The sequence below is a fragment of the Periplaneta americana genome, chromosome 4 (genome assembly GCF_040183065.1).
Source record: "Periplaneta americana isolate PAMFEO1 chromosome 4, P.americana_PAMFEO1_priV1, whole genome shotgun sequence".
In the NCBI taxonomy this organism is placed as follows: Eukaryota; Metazoa; Arthropoda; class Insecta; order Blattodea; family Blattidae; genus Periplaneta; species Periplaneta americana.
Window position 1 is genome coordinate 44,080,464 of NC_091120.1, and position 18,856 is coordinate 44,099,319.

Below are 18,856 nucleotides of genomic sequence, written 5' to 3' on the forward strand. Positions count from 1 at the left end.
TTTGCTCTTTAAGAAGCGGCAACTTGTCACTGAATAACAGCACAGTCTTTTTTAAGCAAAGTGCATGAATTCAACAACAAACAAAGAAGAAAAACTTTCTTACCCAAAATTATTTTTCATTTCATGTAGGCTACTGTTAATAAAATGCCGGCCATAATGTTCGCTACAACTAAAGAGCAAATTTAGTACATCGTAGAAGTCACTGCTATGTTACGAATCGCGCTTTATCAATTCGTCGGCTTAGAGTGTAAACCTGCTAACCGCCAAAAAGAAAATTTTACAGAGGAAGCAAAAAACTAAGTTTAGGACCAAATCCAAAGTACAGATGGCATTTGTGCCTATAGGGCTACTTTGGATTTGGTCCTAAAGTTTCAGAGTTAATTTAAACTTAGTTTTTTGCTTCCCTTGTAAAATTTTCTTTTTGGCGGTTAGCAGATTTATACTCTAAGCCGACGAATTGAGGAGCTGAGATCAAAAACGGGACTCATCAATTTTGAGGTGTCCTATTAAGAGTACTCCCATATTATATGAGCGACCTTTCATCGTTTAATGTAAAAATGGAAATTGTCACTTGTGTGGAACATTGTAGAATATTAGCATTAAGTTGAAAAACGGGACTTTTCAAATGACTAGTCCTCTTCTTCTAACAAAGTGTTTCATGCACTTCGAAATATAGTGTTAAACAAAATGACCCAGCATGCCAAGATTCTGGGAGTGAGTTGTGAGACAGTGAAGGTGACCGAATTGGATAGTGTTTTACTGAGGTGTCAACTAGTTTATAAATATAATTTTGTGTTTTGATGTTTATATAGGGGAGAGTCGGGTAGTATCGGACATCGGGTAATATCGGACAGTGCGTTTCTTTCATCTACTACCATATGGTAGTACCCGAATAACATAGTTACGTTTCTCTATGCGACATCACAGAAACGTAACCATGTCAATCAGGTACTATCATCGTGTGGTAGATGAAAGAAACTCACTGTCCGATATTACCCGATGTCCGATACTACCCGACTCTCCCCTAACAATAGTAATACAGTACCAAAAATATTACCTTATTTAATTAATTATTATTTTTTTATGAAATGTTGTTCCTTTCGATCAAAAGTTTTACGTTTTCTTAATAAAAAAAAAATTAACTCCCTGTGGGACAAGTAGATCTGGCCAAGTACAAAGTAATAATAATACCAAAAACAAGGTGTTAAAGCAAGTACAATACTCGGTCAATTTAAGAGAGCAGTGTATTATGATAATAAATGATTGGAAGAATTTTAGTTTTGTCCTTTAAACGTGCAGAAATTTTATCCGAACAAATGTAACAAAAATAACTAATAAAATAAAAATAATAAATAAACCAAAAATCTCCCTAAACATAAATACTCTCTATAGAATAAATCTACATTCAGAGATTCTAAATCCATTGCACTTATCTGCCAAAATAGTAAAAATTAATAACAATCATAAAACTAAAAATTATTCCAAATAGCTCTTCGTTTTGCAAAGAATTTCTACAGTGCTTTCACAAAATACGCTATGAAATATTTTAATAGGCCTATAAAACAATTTTTACCTCGGAAAGGAAGCAAAAACGAGCAAAATTGTATCAAACATTTTTGTTCGAAATATCTCGAAGAATAACCCCCTGAAATTAATGAAATTACTTACGGTTCACCCTGTAAACTTCTCTTATCGTTACAATTATTTTTTCTGTTGTGAACACATTGCAGAGGGATTGGTAGTAGCGAGATGTCAAAAAATTGGTTGTAGCGAAATGTTGTGCTGGCGAGATCAACTGTTTCTTCCGGAACGCGTGGCCGACCAGGTGATTTTCCTTTACATAGACATCCTGTGATTACTAATTGATTGTACCATCGTCTATTGGTCTTGGCGTCTGATGGATCATTATTGAATCTCGCTCGACAATATCTCTGCACAGTTATGACGGATTTTGTGGAAAGAAATTCCAATGCTACAAATGCACGCTCAGCACCAGTCGCTATTTCTGTAAACTCAAGTCCTCTACCGGTAGGAGGTGGAACTACGCCGCGCGGATAATTTGAAATAAAACTTTGAGAGAGATTCTGTTCGGTAATATCAGTACCATTTTTGTATTATCCACGGTTTGTCTTTAAAAAAATCGCAATCATTTATACTCACGCTATATTAGGTAATGCGATTGCTTGACATAGAAATTAATTCGCAGCACAACGTTTGAAAAATCCAAAATCGTCTTTATGGCATTATCTTAAATCCTGCATGAATTTATCTCTCAATTTGATAGTCTCAAAACCTATCATGAACTCACAAGCAAACGTTCTAATGGGGAGAGATAAAAAAGTTAATCTTTTTTCTTCCACCATGTTAATAATGTCAAAAGAAGTGCTTATACAAATTTTGGCCACTCGACCGCAATTACGAGGGCCGTAAAAATAATAAGCTCGCCAGGGGTTGTTAACAGAAAGAAAACACAGTTTCATTGGACAAATTTATTGGAACGGACACACAAATTGTTGAGCTATTTTTCAACATATTTTTCATCGGAACAGAGACATTTCTCATATCATGGGATCGACAGAGAGAGGTGCAGAGGCAGTCAAATCCTGGTTCCGATCTGAGGCGGCTGACTTCTACGACACAAAAATTGATCCCATGGTATGTAAAATGTCTCAATTCCAGTGGGGGATATGTTCGAAAATAGCGCAGCAATTGCTGTATCTGTTTCAATAAATATTTCAATGCAATTGTGCTTTTTCCTATACACGGCCCCAGGGAAAATCACTTTGTGAACGGCCTCGTAATTGCGGTCTAGTGGCCAAAATTTGTATAAGCACTTCTTTTGGCATTATTAACATGGTGGAAGAAAAAAAATTTAACTTTTTTATCTGCCCCCATCAGAACGTTTGCTTGTCAGTCGACTTCAAATCCGTGAACCTTGACTTTTAATGACATTTATTATTGAACAGTGAGACTCAAGATCACCTTGTTAAAGAGTTGCTTTATTTTTGTTTGGCAGGCCATCACGGAGGTGTTCAAAGTGGCCTCGGACCCCGACCTAGAATGGACGGCCACTCTACTCGACGTGAAGCCACAGGTGATTCTCCACGACCGTCTGATGACGGATGCGGCGCTGGGCACCGCCCCCATCAAGACAGAGCACTCCTACAGCCTCACGTCCGACGGCGACTCCATCCCAGACTCCCCGCTCAGTCTCCAGAACAAGATGGACGGTAAGCACCATCCCAAGATATGAATTAATATGACTCGAACTGTTATAAATAATTTTACTTTTATCTTTTTTTAACTTCTCTGAAATATGTTTCATGCATTTCAACTAAATAGGGTATTATTTATGTACTGGGTGTTTATTTCAAAGTGTGTCATGACGTCACTGTTGTTGAGTCAGCGTTTTGAAGCGAGTTTCAGCTTATATGTCAGAGAAGTTGCCTATTATTCAAGGCGTTCAATCTGAACTTGAGAACGTGTACGGTATAACTTGAACGTCGTAGCAACAGATGGCGGTCTGTACAGTCTGTGTGCTACCATAACCTCTTTCGAACTGTGTTTTGCGCGGGGAAGTCGTACGCAGGGTATTTGTTATCGGTTGCGTACCACAACATTCCACAACACATATCAAATGCTCCGTGTCCATGTTGACCGTCCAAGTTAATGTCAACAAATACGTGAGTAATCATCTTAACCCTCTCCCCATAAAGAAAAAAACTCACTTCAGTACGTGTTTCCAAACAGTTCACATTCCTGCCACTACCGGCGTTACCGTACGCATCGGTACGTACTCTTCAGAATGAACACCGTACTTGCCAGGCAACTTCTCTGGTAGCTACATAGGTAATACGCCTCTGCTGAAGTGTAGGAAGATTGAATTCTCTAGGTTCATCGGCTAGCCACATGACGACATACAGCGAGCCATGACACACTTTGAACTGAACACGCAGTATACATCAGCTTCTTGTCTGTGCGGATGACGCGAATATGTTAGGAGAAAATCCACAAACGATTAGGGAAAACACGGAAATTCTACTTGATGCAAGTAAAGCAATAGGTTTAGAAGTAAATCCCGAAAAGACAAAGTATATGATTATGTCTCCTGACCGGAATATTGTACGAAATGGAACTATAAAAATTGGAGATTTATGCTTCGAAGAGGTGGAAAAATTCAAAATATCTTGGAGCAACAGTAACAAATATAAATGACACTCGGGAGGAAATTAAACGCAGAATAAATATGGGAATGCGTGTTATTATTCGGTTGAGAAGCTTTTGTCATCTACTGTAGTCTGCCGTCAAAAAATCTGAAAGTCAGAATTTATAAAACAGTTATATTACGGGTTGTTCTGTACGGTTGTGAAACTTGGACTTTCACTTTGAGAGAGAAACAGAGATTAAGGGTGTTTGAGAATAAGGTTCTTAGGAAAATATTTGAGGCTAAGAGGGATGAAGTTACAGGAAAATGGAGAAAGTTACACAACGTAGTACTGCATGCATTTGTATTCTTCACCTGGTATAATTAGGAACATTAAATCCAGACGTTTGAGATGGGCAGGGCATGTATCACGTATGGTCGATCCAGAAATGCATATAGAGTGTTAGTTGGGAGACCTGAGGGAAAAAGACCTTTGGGTAAGCCGAGACGTAGATGGGAGGATAATATTAAGATGGATTTGAGAGAGATGGGATGTAATGATAGAGATTGGATTAATCTTGCACAGGATAGGGACCGATGACGGGCTTTGTATGTAATAAAAGTAAAAAGACAACAACAGATACTAAGTGAAAGCAATAGTCTTGTATCCATATAAATGTACATTGTATAAGTTACACACAGTTACAATAAACAGAAAAGTACAAGTAATGTAAAGAATTGTAATATAATTATGCAAATTAATGTAAGAAATTAACAGTAACAGCCAACAGTACCTTAGAATTTTGGTGCCGATTTGTGCAGTAATAAAAATAGCTTTAAAAAACTCTGCCATGTATATATTCGATTTTAGCTTAAACCATTTTGTCATTATGAAGTAGAGAGGAACGTTAAGATTAACACTAGATATATACAACTACCGCAATAAACATTGCTACATAGTCTCTGTAATAGACAAGTAAACATAACTCTTAATATTTTTCATCTCTTTGCTAGCAGCACTTTTGTAATACGAGTTTACTATTGTACATAATATAGCAATTACTCTTAAGTTATTATATATAATATGAATAAATATGAAAGCTTTCAGGTTGTAAATGATATGCATAAACAGGAAGCGAGGTGCCCGACCTATCGCAACGTGGCATGCTTACGTATGCTTGTTGTTAAGATTGTTTTCACTGATACGGGACGTATCTCTTACATGAGAATTACGTGGAGGGAGATTTTGTACAGAGATGTACTTGCATTGAAAGACGAGTAAAATGTTGAATGTCCGCTTGAGAAATGACTCCATTTATAGTTTAATTATTACCTCAAGTCACATTGTAAAACAAGCACAATCCCGTGTAAGACTGTAAACATCAACAAACGACGCCAATATCCTTGTGTCTGAACATGCAAATGTACTTTTAACATAAAATTCCTCTCATCTAAGTTTATACACACCTCAACAAGTTTCCGTAAAGATTTTATTTATTTCTAGTGAGTTATTTAACGACTCTCTATCAACTGCTAAGTCTGTCCGCTCGACTGTCTATCCAGCTATCTACAGTGAATAACAGAATTATTCGGACACTTAATATTCCAAATGTTTATGTGTATGTTACTAAACATGTTTGCAAAAACGCAGAAATTACGCTTGCGGTTACGTCAAATAAACCAATTTGCATAACATGAACATAAAAAGAGCTTGCTAATGAAATGGTATGTTAATATATTTATATAAAAATAAACAAATATACAATTTACTGCGTAACAAAAATATTCGGACAGTCCTGTTGGTCCTATTCTGTACACCCCTGTTGCTCACTTACATTACAAAGTAGGTGGAGGTACCGAGTTTCAATAATATGCGAGAATATTTAGTCTTACTTGTGCTGTCGTTTCAGCAAGACGGAACACAAAATGGGGCGTAAAGGTAAGCAAAGAACATTTAATCAGAGGGAATTAGTGATATTCCATCACGAAAAAGGGAAAACCATTCGAAACATTGCAGATTTACTTCAGATGAAGAGAAGTACAGTGTCTGACATAATTCTCAGATATAAAAACGAGGACAGAATAGAGCTGAGAAAGCAAACAGGTCGCCGAAAAGTCCTCACAGACAGAGAAGAATCTCTTATTATCAGACAGATTAAAAGGAATTCTCGTATAAGTGCCCCGAAGTTAGCTTCTGAAATTGAATCGGCTACGGGTAAAAAAGTGCATGCCCAAATAATTAAGAGGGCTATACATAAACGGGGCTACAACGGAAGAATAGCATGAAAAAAGCCTTATGTTTGTGAAAGGAACAGACGTAAACGACTTCAGTTTGCTAAGGAATATGAAAATAAAGGCGAAGATAGGTGGGAAAGGCTCTTTTTTCTGATGAGAGCAAATTCAATGTTTTTGGCGGCGATGGTAGACAAATGGTCTGGAGAAAGTCTAAGGAGGAAATGAAAACCAAGAATTTTCGAGCTACTGTTAAACACGGTAGAGGAAATGTGACGATATGGGGGTGCATGTCAGCTTCTGGGGTTGGTGAATTGGTGTTCATCGAGGATCTCATGAAGAAGGAAGACTATCTACACCTCCTGCAACATAATTTAGTGAAAAGTGCAGAAAAGCTTGGAATTGAAAAGGAATTTATGTTTTACCAGAACAACGATCCCAAGCTTAACTCCTACATTGTACAAGAATTTCTGCTCTACAAATGCCCTAAAGTGCTTCATCCTCCTCCACGATCGCCGGATTTGAACCCTATTGAACATTTATGGGAGGAACTTGACAGGAGGGTTGGATCAAGGGCTATTTCTTCTAAAGAAGAGCTAAAAGCAAGACTTCATGAAGAATGGGTGAAAATTCCTATAGACATAACAAAAAAAAAAAAAATGAGTACATAGCATGCCACGCCGACTGAAAGAGGTTATTAAACAGAAGGGTGGTCCTACGAGCTGGAATAGTATTATTTGTTTTCAAAAAGTGTCCGAATATTTTTGTTAGTATTAGAAATCAAATGTTTTCTTTTATGTTTTAATAATTATAAAAAAAATTAAGTTAATTGGAATTGTTGTGTTGAAAATGTTTATATGAAATGGGATACTTTTAGGGAAAAAATGAGAAAAGCTTATTTTTATATATTTATATGGAAATATATGTCATTGAATTGTTAGTTCACGGATGTCCGAATATTTTTGTTACTCACTGTAGTTATTAATTAGCTTATTTCTTATCCGTTTATTTCTTTCAATATTTTTCTTTATTTCTTTGCTCTTTGCCTTTCTTTATTTCGTTCTGTAATTCTATCGTCTATCATATTTGCCTTCATTTCACCTTCTTCTATCTTCTTTTCCTTATCACTATGAGATCTGTCAGTAGATAATCATAATTTGTATTATTGTGATTATTAGAGAGCGGAATTTAGGCAAAAACCTATTTTTTTTCTTTATACATACAGGCTTGAGATTTAATATTTACATTTCTTCGTGGAAATATAGGTATAAATGAAAGGGTTTTATAGTGTCTAAAAATGCCTATTTCGACGTTAATGCCTATTTTTAAGTTTTTTTTTTTATTTTTGCACTATTTTTCGTAACTATTTACTGTTTTTCTTAACATTCTGTACCGTTTACATTCCAAGACGGATAACAACTCCTTCCTAGCAATGAACAATACAACAGAGAAGAACCTCCGGGCCACCCCTTCTCATTCTTACAATATTTCAATCCTAAAATTCCAACTTTTAGTCGGCCTGGGTAGCGTAGTCGGTATAGCGCTGGTCTTCTCTACTCGAGGTTGCGGGTTCGATCCCGGCTCAGGTCAATGGCATATTAGTGCGTTTAAATGCGACAGGCTCATGTCAGTAGATTTACTTGGATTTAAAAGAACTCCTGCGGGACAAATTATTATTATTATTATTATTATTATTATTACTATTATTATTATTATTATGCCTTATTACTATTATATCTTCCTCTTTCTGTCAGCAATTTAATACAAACTCGTTGGATTGTAACCGAATAAGTATTCTCTTACTTTCCAAGACAGATAACAACCCCTTCCTTTTTTCTCACCATTTGTAAGTACGGCAGTGAGCGACACAATAGCCACAATAGGTGCTGATCATCTACTGTGAAGCAAACTATGGAATAATGATTGGTGAATGAAAAACGCTAACTTAAAGTCAAGACTGTCTTCATTTTGTGTATCCATGTGTACCCTTGTAAAATGTAAAATGTGTGGAAGTTTCTTTTAATCCTGGAATTTTGCATTAAATAAATGTTCAATCTTATATTAGTGACATTCGTTAACAAAAAAGAACTATTTTTTATTTTATAGAGCGTAAATAAAGGAATTTAAGAGCCTATTTTAGGCGCCTAAAATGTCACTTTTTAGGGCCTAAAATTCCGCTCTCTAGTGATTATCTATTGACCGATTTCGGTGTATTCCAGTCTCAGAGATTACTACGTGTTCGTAACTCTTGTGTTCGCTTTGTCTGCGAAGTCCGTCTCGCTGACCATATTACCTCATCCCTCCAAAGTGGCTTCGGTTTAACGAACGTAGAAATTTTCGTTCCCTTGTTCTCCTTTTTGCAAGTTCTTCACACGTCTACTTACAACTACCTACCTTGCCTGCCGCTTCAGTTACATATCATCGTATCACAATCTCTACACACGTACGCAAAATAACCGCATACTAGCCATACCAACACATAACACATCAACGTATTCATCACCATTTACTATCTCGCTATCGCGTTTGTGGAATACCCTACCCAATGACATCAGAGACTGTCAGAATTTAACAGTATTCAAAAACAAACTTACTGCGTAGAGTGCAATGCAGTAAACTGAATATTTTAACTTTATTGTAGATGTTTCGAATTTATTACTGTTTTGTTTCTATAATTCTATAATTATGATTTATTTAACTACGCTCGCAACTGCCGAGGTTATAGCACACTTAAATGCCATCGACCTGGGCCGGGATCGAACCCGCAACCTCGAGCACAGAAGGTCAGCGCTATACCAACTGCGCTACCGAGACCGACACTGTTTTGTTTCCGTTTAAATTTGTATAATAAATTAAGGTAGACCTACTTATCTTCAGACGTTTAGTTTTTACATAAATACATCTTATGTCACTCACTATGCCTAAAAAGTAATTTTAATAGAAGATCTATTCAGGGTTAAACAGCGCTAATATGATACAGTAAAAAAGTCGGGCTAATGTGATAGACATTAGAATATAGACCTACCAAAGGCTTAGTTTGAAAATTATTAAAACTGCAATTATGGAAGTATATTTTATGCTCTTCAAGGAGCAATATTGAAGAAAGCTTTAAAAAAATCATAAATTTATTAAAATAAAAGGCAGTTTTGTTTCTTGAAGAAACTTTGATGTGAGACTCGGATACTTGTGTTTTGCTATTGTTCTTGAATGAATAAAGATAGAATTTTTTTATTTTCTTTTCACTCAGAATACTGTCAGCTTCATTTTTTCTCTAAAGAAAAGCCGTGAATGTTGAACAGTGTCGCAGTAATTAGTGCGTTAAAGAGAAGGGCTATTATGATACACATTTTAGGGCTGTTATGATGCGCTAGAAAAAACTATTGTGATATTACGAGTATGTTTACAATGAAATAAATTGATCAAGTTGATCAGTTTTCTAACATAAAGTAATTTATTATCTCTTCAGAAGTATTTCAAAATATCTCGGCTCTTGAAGGGTGTTTGAATTGATATGTTGGCATGGCACCTATAATGCAGTATAAATTAAAAAAAAAAATGAATGTCTTATATAGACTTATTTTTACTTATTTACCTAATGATTTTACCTTAATAGTCATTCTTACTGCTAAAATGTGACATAACTTTGGAAAATGCATTCATTATTATTTAAAAACGTATTTTAACAATATAAACTGCATCATAATTTTCTCAAACTATTCCCTTACACACAAAAAAATTGTTAGTTAATACACCAGTTTTCTGGCATTGGCAGTAAAGTGTTAAAGTTTCAGTAAATTGTATAAAGTTTCATGCGAAAAAGAGGTCATTACAAAAGTTTCTGAATCTCGGTAAATTTTAATGTGATTTCAAGGAAACGTTTACAGGTGATACAATAAGCATCTGTGTGTATTACAATAGCCTTACTACATTGTTCTGTATAATATGGCTAGATTTATAGCACTGTATCAGACTAGCTCACAAAGAGGGCTATTATGATATTCTGGTTCTGTTTTAATTTTATCCATTGTTACAAATAAAAAATAAATTTAACTTCAAATCCTTCATATAATCTAAAGTTGCACATGACTTAATTTTTTCAAATTTGTATATGCTTTGATAGAAAAATTACAGCATATAGAGCAGCGCTGGGCATCGGGAGCGGAACTAGACTCTAAACGGGGACGCTTAATATTCATCCGTGACTGAATCAACGCTGCGCGGTGTTCCGCGGGGAAGAAACGGGATGAAGAGAAATCATATGGCTCCCCGTGAGAGAGTATAATCCGCTCTTGCTGTCCAGCCATGATATAGTGTGTTAGTTGGGAGGCCTGAGGGAAAAAGATCTTTGAGGAGGTCGAGACGTAGATGGGAGGATAATAATAAAACGGATTTGAGGGAGGTGGGATATGATAGAGATTGGTATAATCTTGCACAGGATAGGGACTGATGGGCTTATATGAGGGAGGCAATGAAGTTCCTTAAAAGCCATTTGTAAGTAAGTAAGAAAAATTACAGCAAAAGGTTGATTAATTGTATCATTATAGCCCTACTTGATCCTACGATAAATTCTTCGGAACCAAGGTGCCACTGTTATTTTTTTCTTCTTATTTTTTATTTATATCTGTTCAATATGACAATGTACGAAGGAATATAATCTGATCTCTCAGCTGTGCTTTAAAAGTGCTCAAACCTTCTGTGCATTGTGTAGCGTCGGTTCCCAGTCCCCGGTCCTGAGGCTGTTGGTAAACAAACGCATCAGATTCCGCGCCGGCTCGGTTCCGCTGTCATCGGATCTTCTGTCATGCAAAGTGACCCGGCACTCGACACGTCTTCACACTACCTTAACACATGAAAGACACTGCAGGAAAGGTTCCGAAAACAGAGCGTAAAAATTATTAGTGTTGGGAAAAATCGAATGGATTCATTCGATTAAAACTATTCGAAATAATCGAAATTCTCGAGTGCCGGTCAGGCCTGTTTCACAGTGAGACGTGCTAATCGTTAAGGCTCATTCACAAAGAAAATTAAACATAACGTAAGCGTTAACTTAAGAATATAAACGTTACATTAAAATCAAGAAGTCATACCATCATTCACGATAGGAACATAAACATAACCGCAAACATACTTGGTAACCATGGAAACATAACAACGACGCCATTTTCTCATATTCTGTCTTATACTTCAACGCTCCACGATTGTGTTCTGTTTGCAAATCACGTAAGCACAAACATGAAAGTTTGGATATATATTATTTTTTATATTATTTTAATGTACCGAAGTACATATGATATTTCCATGCAGATATTCTGCGTCATCGTACGATGAAAGAGTAATGGAACGGAGAAAAATTCTCTCCGGCGCCGGGATTTGAACCCGGGTTTTCAGCTCTACGTGCTGACGCTTTATCCACTAAGCCACACCGGATTCCACCCCGGCGTCGGAAGAATCGTCTCAGTTTTAAGTTCCAACTCTTAGGTTCCCTCTTGTGGCCGCCCTCTGCACTACGTCATAGATATCTATGAACCTAGGACCGCAGTCCACACATGTGCTGAGGTGCACTCGTAATGAGTGACTAGTTGGCCGGGATCCGACGGAATAAGCGCCGTCTTAAATCACGAAGTGATTTACGCATATCATATATATTATTTTAATGTACCGAAGTACATATGATATTCCCATGCAGATATTCTACGTCATCATACGATGAAAGAATAATGGAACGGAGAAAAATTCTCTCCTGCGCCGTATGATGACGCAGAATATCTGCATGGAAATATCATATGTACTTCGGTACATTAAAATAATAATAATAATAATAATAATAATAATAATAATAATAATAATAATATGTGATATGCGTAAATCACTTCGTGATTTAAGACGGCGCTTATTCCGTCGGATCCCGGCCAACTAGTCACTCATTACGAGTACACCTCAGCACATGTGTGGACTTCGGTCCTAGGTTCATAGATATCTATGACGTAGTGCAGAGGGCGGCCACAAGAGGGAACCTAAGAGTTGGAACTTAAAACTGAGACGATTCTTCCGACGCCGGGGTGGAATCCGGTGTGGCTTAGTGGATAAAGCGTCAGCACGTAGAGCTGAAAACCCGGGTTCAAATCCCGGCGCCGGAGAGAATTTTTCTCCGTTCCATTACTCTTTCATCGTATGAAAGTTTGGAGTTTGCGGACTTTCATGTTAACGTCTTACGGTAATGTTTATGTCAATACTTATGTGAATCATTGTGAATGATCCCATTTGGTAGCCTGGGCGCAAACTTCTGTGTTTATGTTACGGTTATGTTTAATTTTCATTGTGAATGAGCCTTTACTCCACAGCAGTTGATCTGCTCTTCCTAAGTAAGCCATGATAAAATTTTCGTCACCTGTACAAATCAGTCGCCCTCGTCATGATTTGGATCCGTGAACCTCAGACATAATGATAAGAGTGTAACCACTGACCCGGATATTATTCCATGAAGTTGAATTGTGCGATAGGATATCTTGTCAACATGTTTTCTCTCTCCACAGAGACTGTATTTCATTCGAAGTCCATATGGAACTGAACATCACTTGTATAGAAGTATGTTTTAACAGGCAAAATTAGATAAACAGAGATGAGTTATCCATTTCGATGTAGCCATAAATGAATATTAGACAAGACAAGGACAAATTTCACAGCATTTTATTACCGGAACAAATATGAATTTAACTATAAAAATGGCTTTGCACAAGGCTATATATTTCGGATATCTGATCTTCCTACTGTCGTTTATTCTGTGAAAGATCCATGAAATATGTGTCACAGTTCGCTTCTCGCTAGTTGTAAAAGAAGAAATAAAATCGTGCGGGATGATATATGACGTAGGCGTTACTGCTACGTATATATCCAGATATTGTCTTACGTCTTGCTTGAAACTACACAAATGTCAATTTTCCACGCAACTACACCCACATATTGACGTAGAATTTGAAAAACATCCTTCATGTGTAACGTCAGACATTCTACTATATAAAAATATATTATTATTATTATTATTATTATTATTATTATTATTATTATTACTTAATTAGTTATTTAACGATGTTGTATCAGCTGCTAGGCTATTTAGCATCGATGGGAAAGATGATTGCGAGATGATAGGCATATTTAACGAGATGAGGTCCAGGATTTGTCGTGCGATTACCTGACATTCGCCTTACAGTTGAGGGAAAACCTGGGAAAATTATCCAACCAGTAATCAGCCTAAGCGGGAATCAAACCCACGCCTGAGTGCAGCCCCGGATGAGTAGGCAAACAAACTCCCACTTGAACTATGCCAGTGACTGTGGACATACTGATTTTCGGGAAAGAATGCAGATTTAAAGACAAAAAGTTCAATACCACATGCAGTTTCATCGGGATCGACGTTTGTAACTTTTCAGGTGCAATATGCTAGAGAGGCGTCGCGCGTCGTAAATGCATTCCAGAACGAGATCTGCAGTTTCGTTATATATTATAAAACGGTTCTACACGGTAAGAATGTTTCAGATGGCTTACCCTGCCTAGAGATATAGACGTTTCACATTTTTACCACGCGTTTAAATCTCCTAGAAACAACTACCGCAATATTGAGGAGACGCTACAAAACGCAGGATTGTATAAAGTTGAAAAGAAAGATACAAGTAAATCTACTAATTATCTAAAGAGTATAATTAAAATCCTTAAGAGACAAAGACAGGAGCACATTACAACCTTGCTTTGTGTACTCTCTGCTGGATAATTGAAGCACGCTCTTCTATTACTTGGAAATGACGCAACGCTGGGAATTGCCATGGCAACGTAAACAACAGTCCGCAAAGAATATACAGGTAAATATCTAGAACAACTTTTCTCCACCTTCACAAGGACTTTTAGAACCGATCTTTCTTTCTCAATGCAGACAGTATTGTTACTCACTTACAAATGGCTTTCAAGGAACCTGGAGGTTCATTGTCGCCCTCACATAAACCCGCCATCTATCTCTCTCCTGAGCAAGATTAATCCACCTCCCTCAAATGTATTCTCCCATCTACACCTTGGCCTCTCCAAAGGTCTTTCCCTCTCAGGCCCTTCAACCAACACTCTATGAGCTATTCCATCTCAAATCTACCGAAATATAGAGAAAATTGCCCTTACAATTTCTAAAGACAATGAAACTTTTTTTGTACGTAGAGGACTGTAATACAATGCTTTGTGCAAAGTTTGAGGCATCAGAACTTCATAGTGTTTAAATTAAAAATATTCAAATTTATCTTATTTTCATAAACTTAGCAACTTTAAACTGTTGTAGCTCCGAAACCCTTTCACCCAATGATCAAAATCATGGTTTATTTTGATGCTGAGAAATTAAAGTTTATATTGACATATAAACAGATTTTCTTACTTTTTCCTCATTAAGACGGCTTTGCCACCGAAAAAATATTTTAAAAATATATAGTTAGATTCCGTATTGAAAGTACAAATAAACACATATTTTTTTACTGATGGTATGTTGATAAGAAAGTATTGAAAATATCAAATAAAGAAAATAAATAGTACGCGCGTGAACTAACCAGCTGACTGTGAGACGGGACCTAGCCGAGACAAGCAAGGCCAGGAGACAAAACACGTGATATTTCGTCTAGTAGCGCATAGCTGGGCTAGCTTTATCACAGGTTTTCATAAACACAGGCGTAAAATGACGCCCAACGCTCGCTTATCTTCAGCTCTCGGCCAATGCGTGTGGTACTGCGCCGTTCAAGTCCAGGCGTGTGAAAATAATCTATTTAATACCGTCGAAACTTATTGCCATACCACTAAGCAAACAATGCCGAATCCCTCAATATTTTTTTAAATTTTTACAAATTGGCAAAAAGCCTAAAAGTAAGTAAAATCAGATTATCTTCTCTCTGTGTACAATAAAAATAAGGATTACTTCTTAACATAACCTACCAAATGTCAGCTCCGTGCAATGTCCTGCAGTAAATGGTTCCAGAGTTCTGAGCGCTGAAAGAGGCTTGTTTTTATAAAATACCCTAAGTTTGTCGCTCAACAATACGAAAACCGTTTGACTTTCAATAGTATATTTTTGAAAATGCACTCTCCTCAGCACCTTGTATAAATAGGAAAAAAATTAGAGTATAAAAAATGCGAGGTTTTTTACTGATCGGTTTCATATGGAATAGCCCATATGCATTCCTAGATACACTCATACGTGCTGTATGTCCTGCTAATCTCAAACGTCTGGATTTAATGTTCCTATTTACATCAGGTGAAGAATACAACGCGTGCAGTTCTGCATTGTGTAACTTTCTCCATTCTCCTGCAACCTCTTAGCCCCAATTATTCTCATAAATTTCTTTAAGGTGTACCGAATGACCAAAAGGTAACGAAGCTTACTTGTTGCCATTGTGCAAAAGCACTGATCACTGCCTTCAGACTTCTTTTGGAGGAATCAATGAAAGTCTTCATTCATCCACTTCATACTGAACATTAAACTTTTGTACCAAACCAGAAATATCACTGCAGCATATTAAGGCACCTCTTATGAAAGTTCCTCTTCTCTACTCCTTTACCAATATTATTATGCTTGTGAATATCAGAAAATGAATTAATCTTCGGTGCTGCCAATCCGTCTGCATGCTATGAACTAAAGTTGCAATTTGTTAACAGTATACTTGTTGTAAGTAGCACAGGGAACTTAAAAAAAAAACAGCAGTCGTAAACTATGACGGGATGATTCAAACGTGGGAGTGCAGCGCTGCCTTGAGACACTTCCGTGCAGTTAACAATAAACACGCCAAGTATGAAGCTAAGTTAAATAATCCGTAACAAGCCGTGTCGGTGCAACAGTGAAATAAGGAATCCCATGTTAATTAGTCATTAGTGAAGATCAAGAAAGACGCCCAGAATTCGTCATGTCGTAGTCGGAGGAGTCTGTAAACTGGGACTTCAAAATGTGAAAGAATAAGAGTAAGATTGCTCTCGTGTGGAGGCATTCAAACAACCTAGCCACAGCAACAAAAAAGGAAAGGAGGAGGAATTTGAGGATACACAACACTGGTATTTTACTGTACTTATCAATACTTCCTCCATAAGAATAAAATGAAAGAAAATTGCTGCAAGTTTAAAGTTTAAAATAATAATACTACTGTATCTCTTTTTTTATATTGATTGTATTATTTTATTTCTATTTCTCTTGTTTGTAATTATATTCTTTATTCTGTATATTTAAATTTAAATAAATAAATAAAAAACAACATTTTGATAACTAAGATACTGTTCTATTTTGTCTTTTTGTCCCATTTAACATTTATAGTGTTATTTATATCAATGGTGTGTGTTATTCAAAGTTACGAAATCTTTCCACGCCGATCTAATGCTATTTCGAGAATGATGAGCGAGAACTCGAAGTGCACGAGAATGACGAGATGAGACTCGAAAGATAAATGCAACGAACACAGCGAGCGAGAGCGGCAGTTAGTTTTGTTCATCTCTACTGGCCAGTACAACAGGCGCACGGCTCCTAAAGGTTAAGTCATACTGCTTTCAAGTGGATTACATGTACAATGCAACTTCTCTGGCTCATAAGCTATGCATGGAGTCTAAACATATCACTTAGGGGCATATGAATCTTTAAGGAAACTATGTAATAGAACTAGCGATTTCCGATCCTGAACCTAGAAGTTAACTCTCTGGACTACGAGACTTTAGCCTACATAGGTGTGCATAAATGAATATAGCGAATTTAAAGGTATTTAATGATACTTTAACTAACTATGACAATAACAAAACTCATGTTAAATGAAAGAGTAACATCATCAGTTTACGTTATAAGTTCATATGTATTCAATGTGTGCCCTGTGTGTTACACGACACACATATAACCTGTAGGCTGATTCCTCCCGTACATATCTGGCGTGATGGCAGCAACAGCTGCTCGAATCCTGTCTCCCAACTCGGGAAGGTTAGCATGTAATGGAGGCACGAAGACTTGGTCCTTTAGAAACCTCAAAGGAAAAAGTAGCATGGAGTGAGATCCGGTGATCTTGGAGGCCACTGGGGATAAGCCCTATGTAAGCGTCTTCTTAAGGCCTCCCATACTGTCATCACTGGCATTGCAAGTTCACGACTAGCCTTCCTAACTAACTTTTTAGGACTTTGTAAGAAAGAGTCCTCAGACACTCTTGGTCGTCCCATACTTTTACCTTTACACAGACAACCGAGCGTTTCCAACTGGTTATGCCATCGACGGACGTTGTTGGCTTTTGGAGGATCACGATTAAACTGCCTACGAAAAGCACGTTGAACTGTTATAACCAATTTACAACTCTCAAACTTCAAAACACAAAATGCTTTCTGTTGAAGAGTCGCCATCTTTGTTATTATCGCTACCAAGGAAACAAATCAAAGGAAAGCTATCTGTGCATGCATACAACTAAAACTATCTTTCTTCTTCTTTCATTTGAGCCTACAAACAACTTTGTATGCCTCATCTGAGTGATAATATAACGACTATAAACTGCTATATTCTTTTAAGTACACGGTGTATTTTCTTCATCCTTAATAGATCTGTAAAACAGGAAAATATCTGTAGGAAGTTGTAAAGGAATCTTTAATTTTTATTTCAAGCATTTTTTATTAAAAAATCATTTCCCAAAATTAAAAAAATATATATATAAATAAAATGTGAAAAGTGATTCAAGATACAACACTCTCCTCTCCCAATTAAAAGAGCCACAAGCCGCTCTTTTATCATCACTTCTCATATATTACCCAACAATCTTCCGGTATAAGCCTGCCACTTATCCGTGAAATATCTACCCAATAATTGGGCATGGTGGCAAACCACAATATTTTGAAGACATCCAGAAAAAATAATTTCTAATTTTGCACAGTTTTTAAATTTAAAATATTTTGCGGGTGCTATTGTTCATACCCTACATACCTGATTTAATATCACGAAAGTAAGTAGTAGTTGTGGTTCTATTATTTGATATTACCTATGGTTATATAAATAAAAAAAAAAAACAATTCTCAAATAAGTTTGCATTTCTAAGAAACTTAAAACATAACGTTAATATCTTTTTACTTGAGATTCACACTAGGTCTTAAACATATGAAAAGAAAATTCCTAACCTTTTAATAAGGGCCTAGTAATTAAATAGCTTGGGGAACGGATTATTATACACTGAACGGTAGAGATGTTTCAAATAGGCTACTTGATTGTTTATACATATATAACAGTTGCCAAAGTAGATAAAAATTCAGTCATGTACAAACAACTATGGCGATTCAAGACTGCTTGACTTCGGGACTTCGGGAGTGATCAATCTCGATTCTCGGAACACTCACAACCAGTCTTTACGTCAAGGACGCGACGTAATACAATATTGTCGTGCCGGTTTTCGGCTTTGTGGGCGCTGTTAGTGTCGTTCTCTCGATCGTTGTTCATCTCTAACGGCCAGCTAGTAGGAA

At 36.7% G+C, this 18,856-nt stretch overlaps 1 protein-coding gene across 1 annotated transcript in view; it reads left to right on the forward strand.

Annotated features, from left to right (window-relative positions):
• Positions 1–18,856, forward strand: part of LOC138698908 (cyclic AMP response element-binding protein A-like) — a 254,298-nt gene that overhangs the window by 76,940 nt on the left and 158,502 nt on the right. Inside the window, exon 2 of the mRNA XM_069825106.1 lies at positions 2,993–3,230. Within this exon, the coding sequence (XP_069681207.1) occupies positions 2,993–3,230 (238 nt within the window). The remainder of the gene's footprint in view (positions 1–2,992; positions 3,231–18,856) is intronic.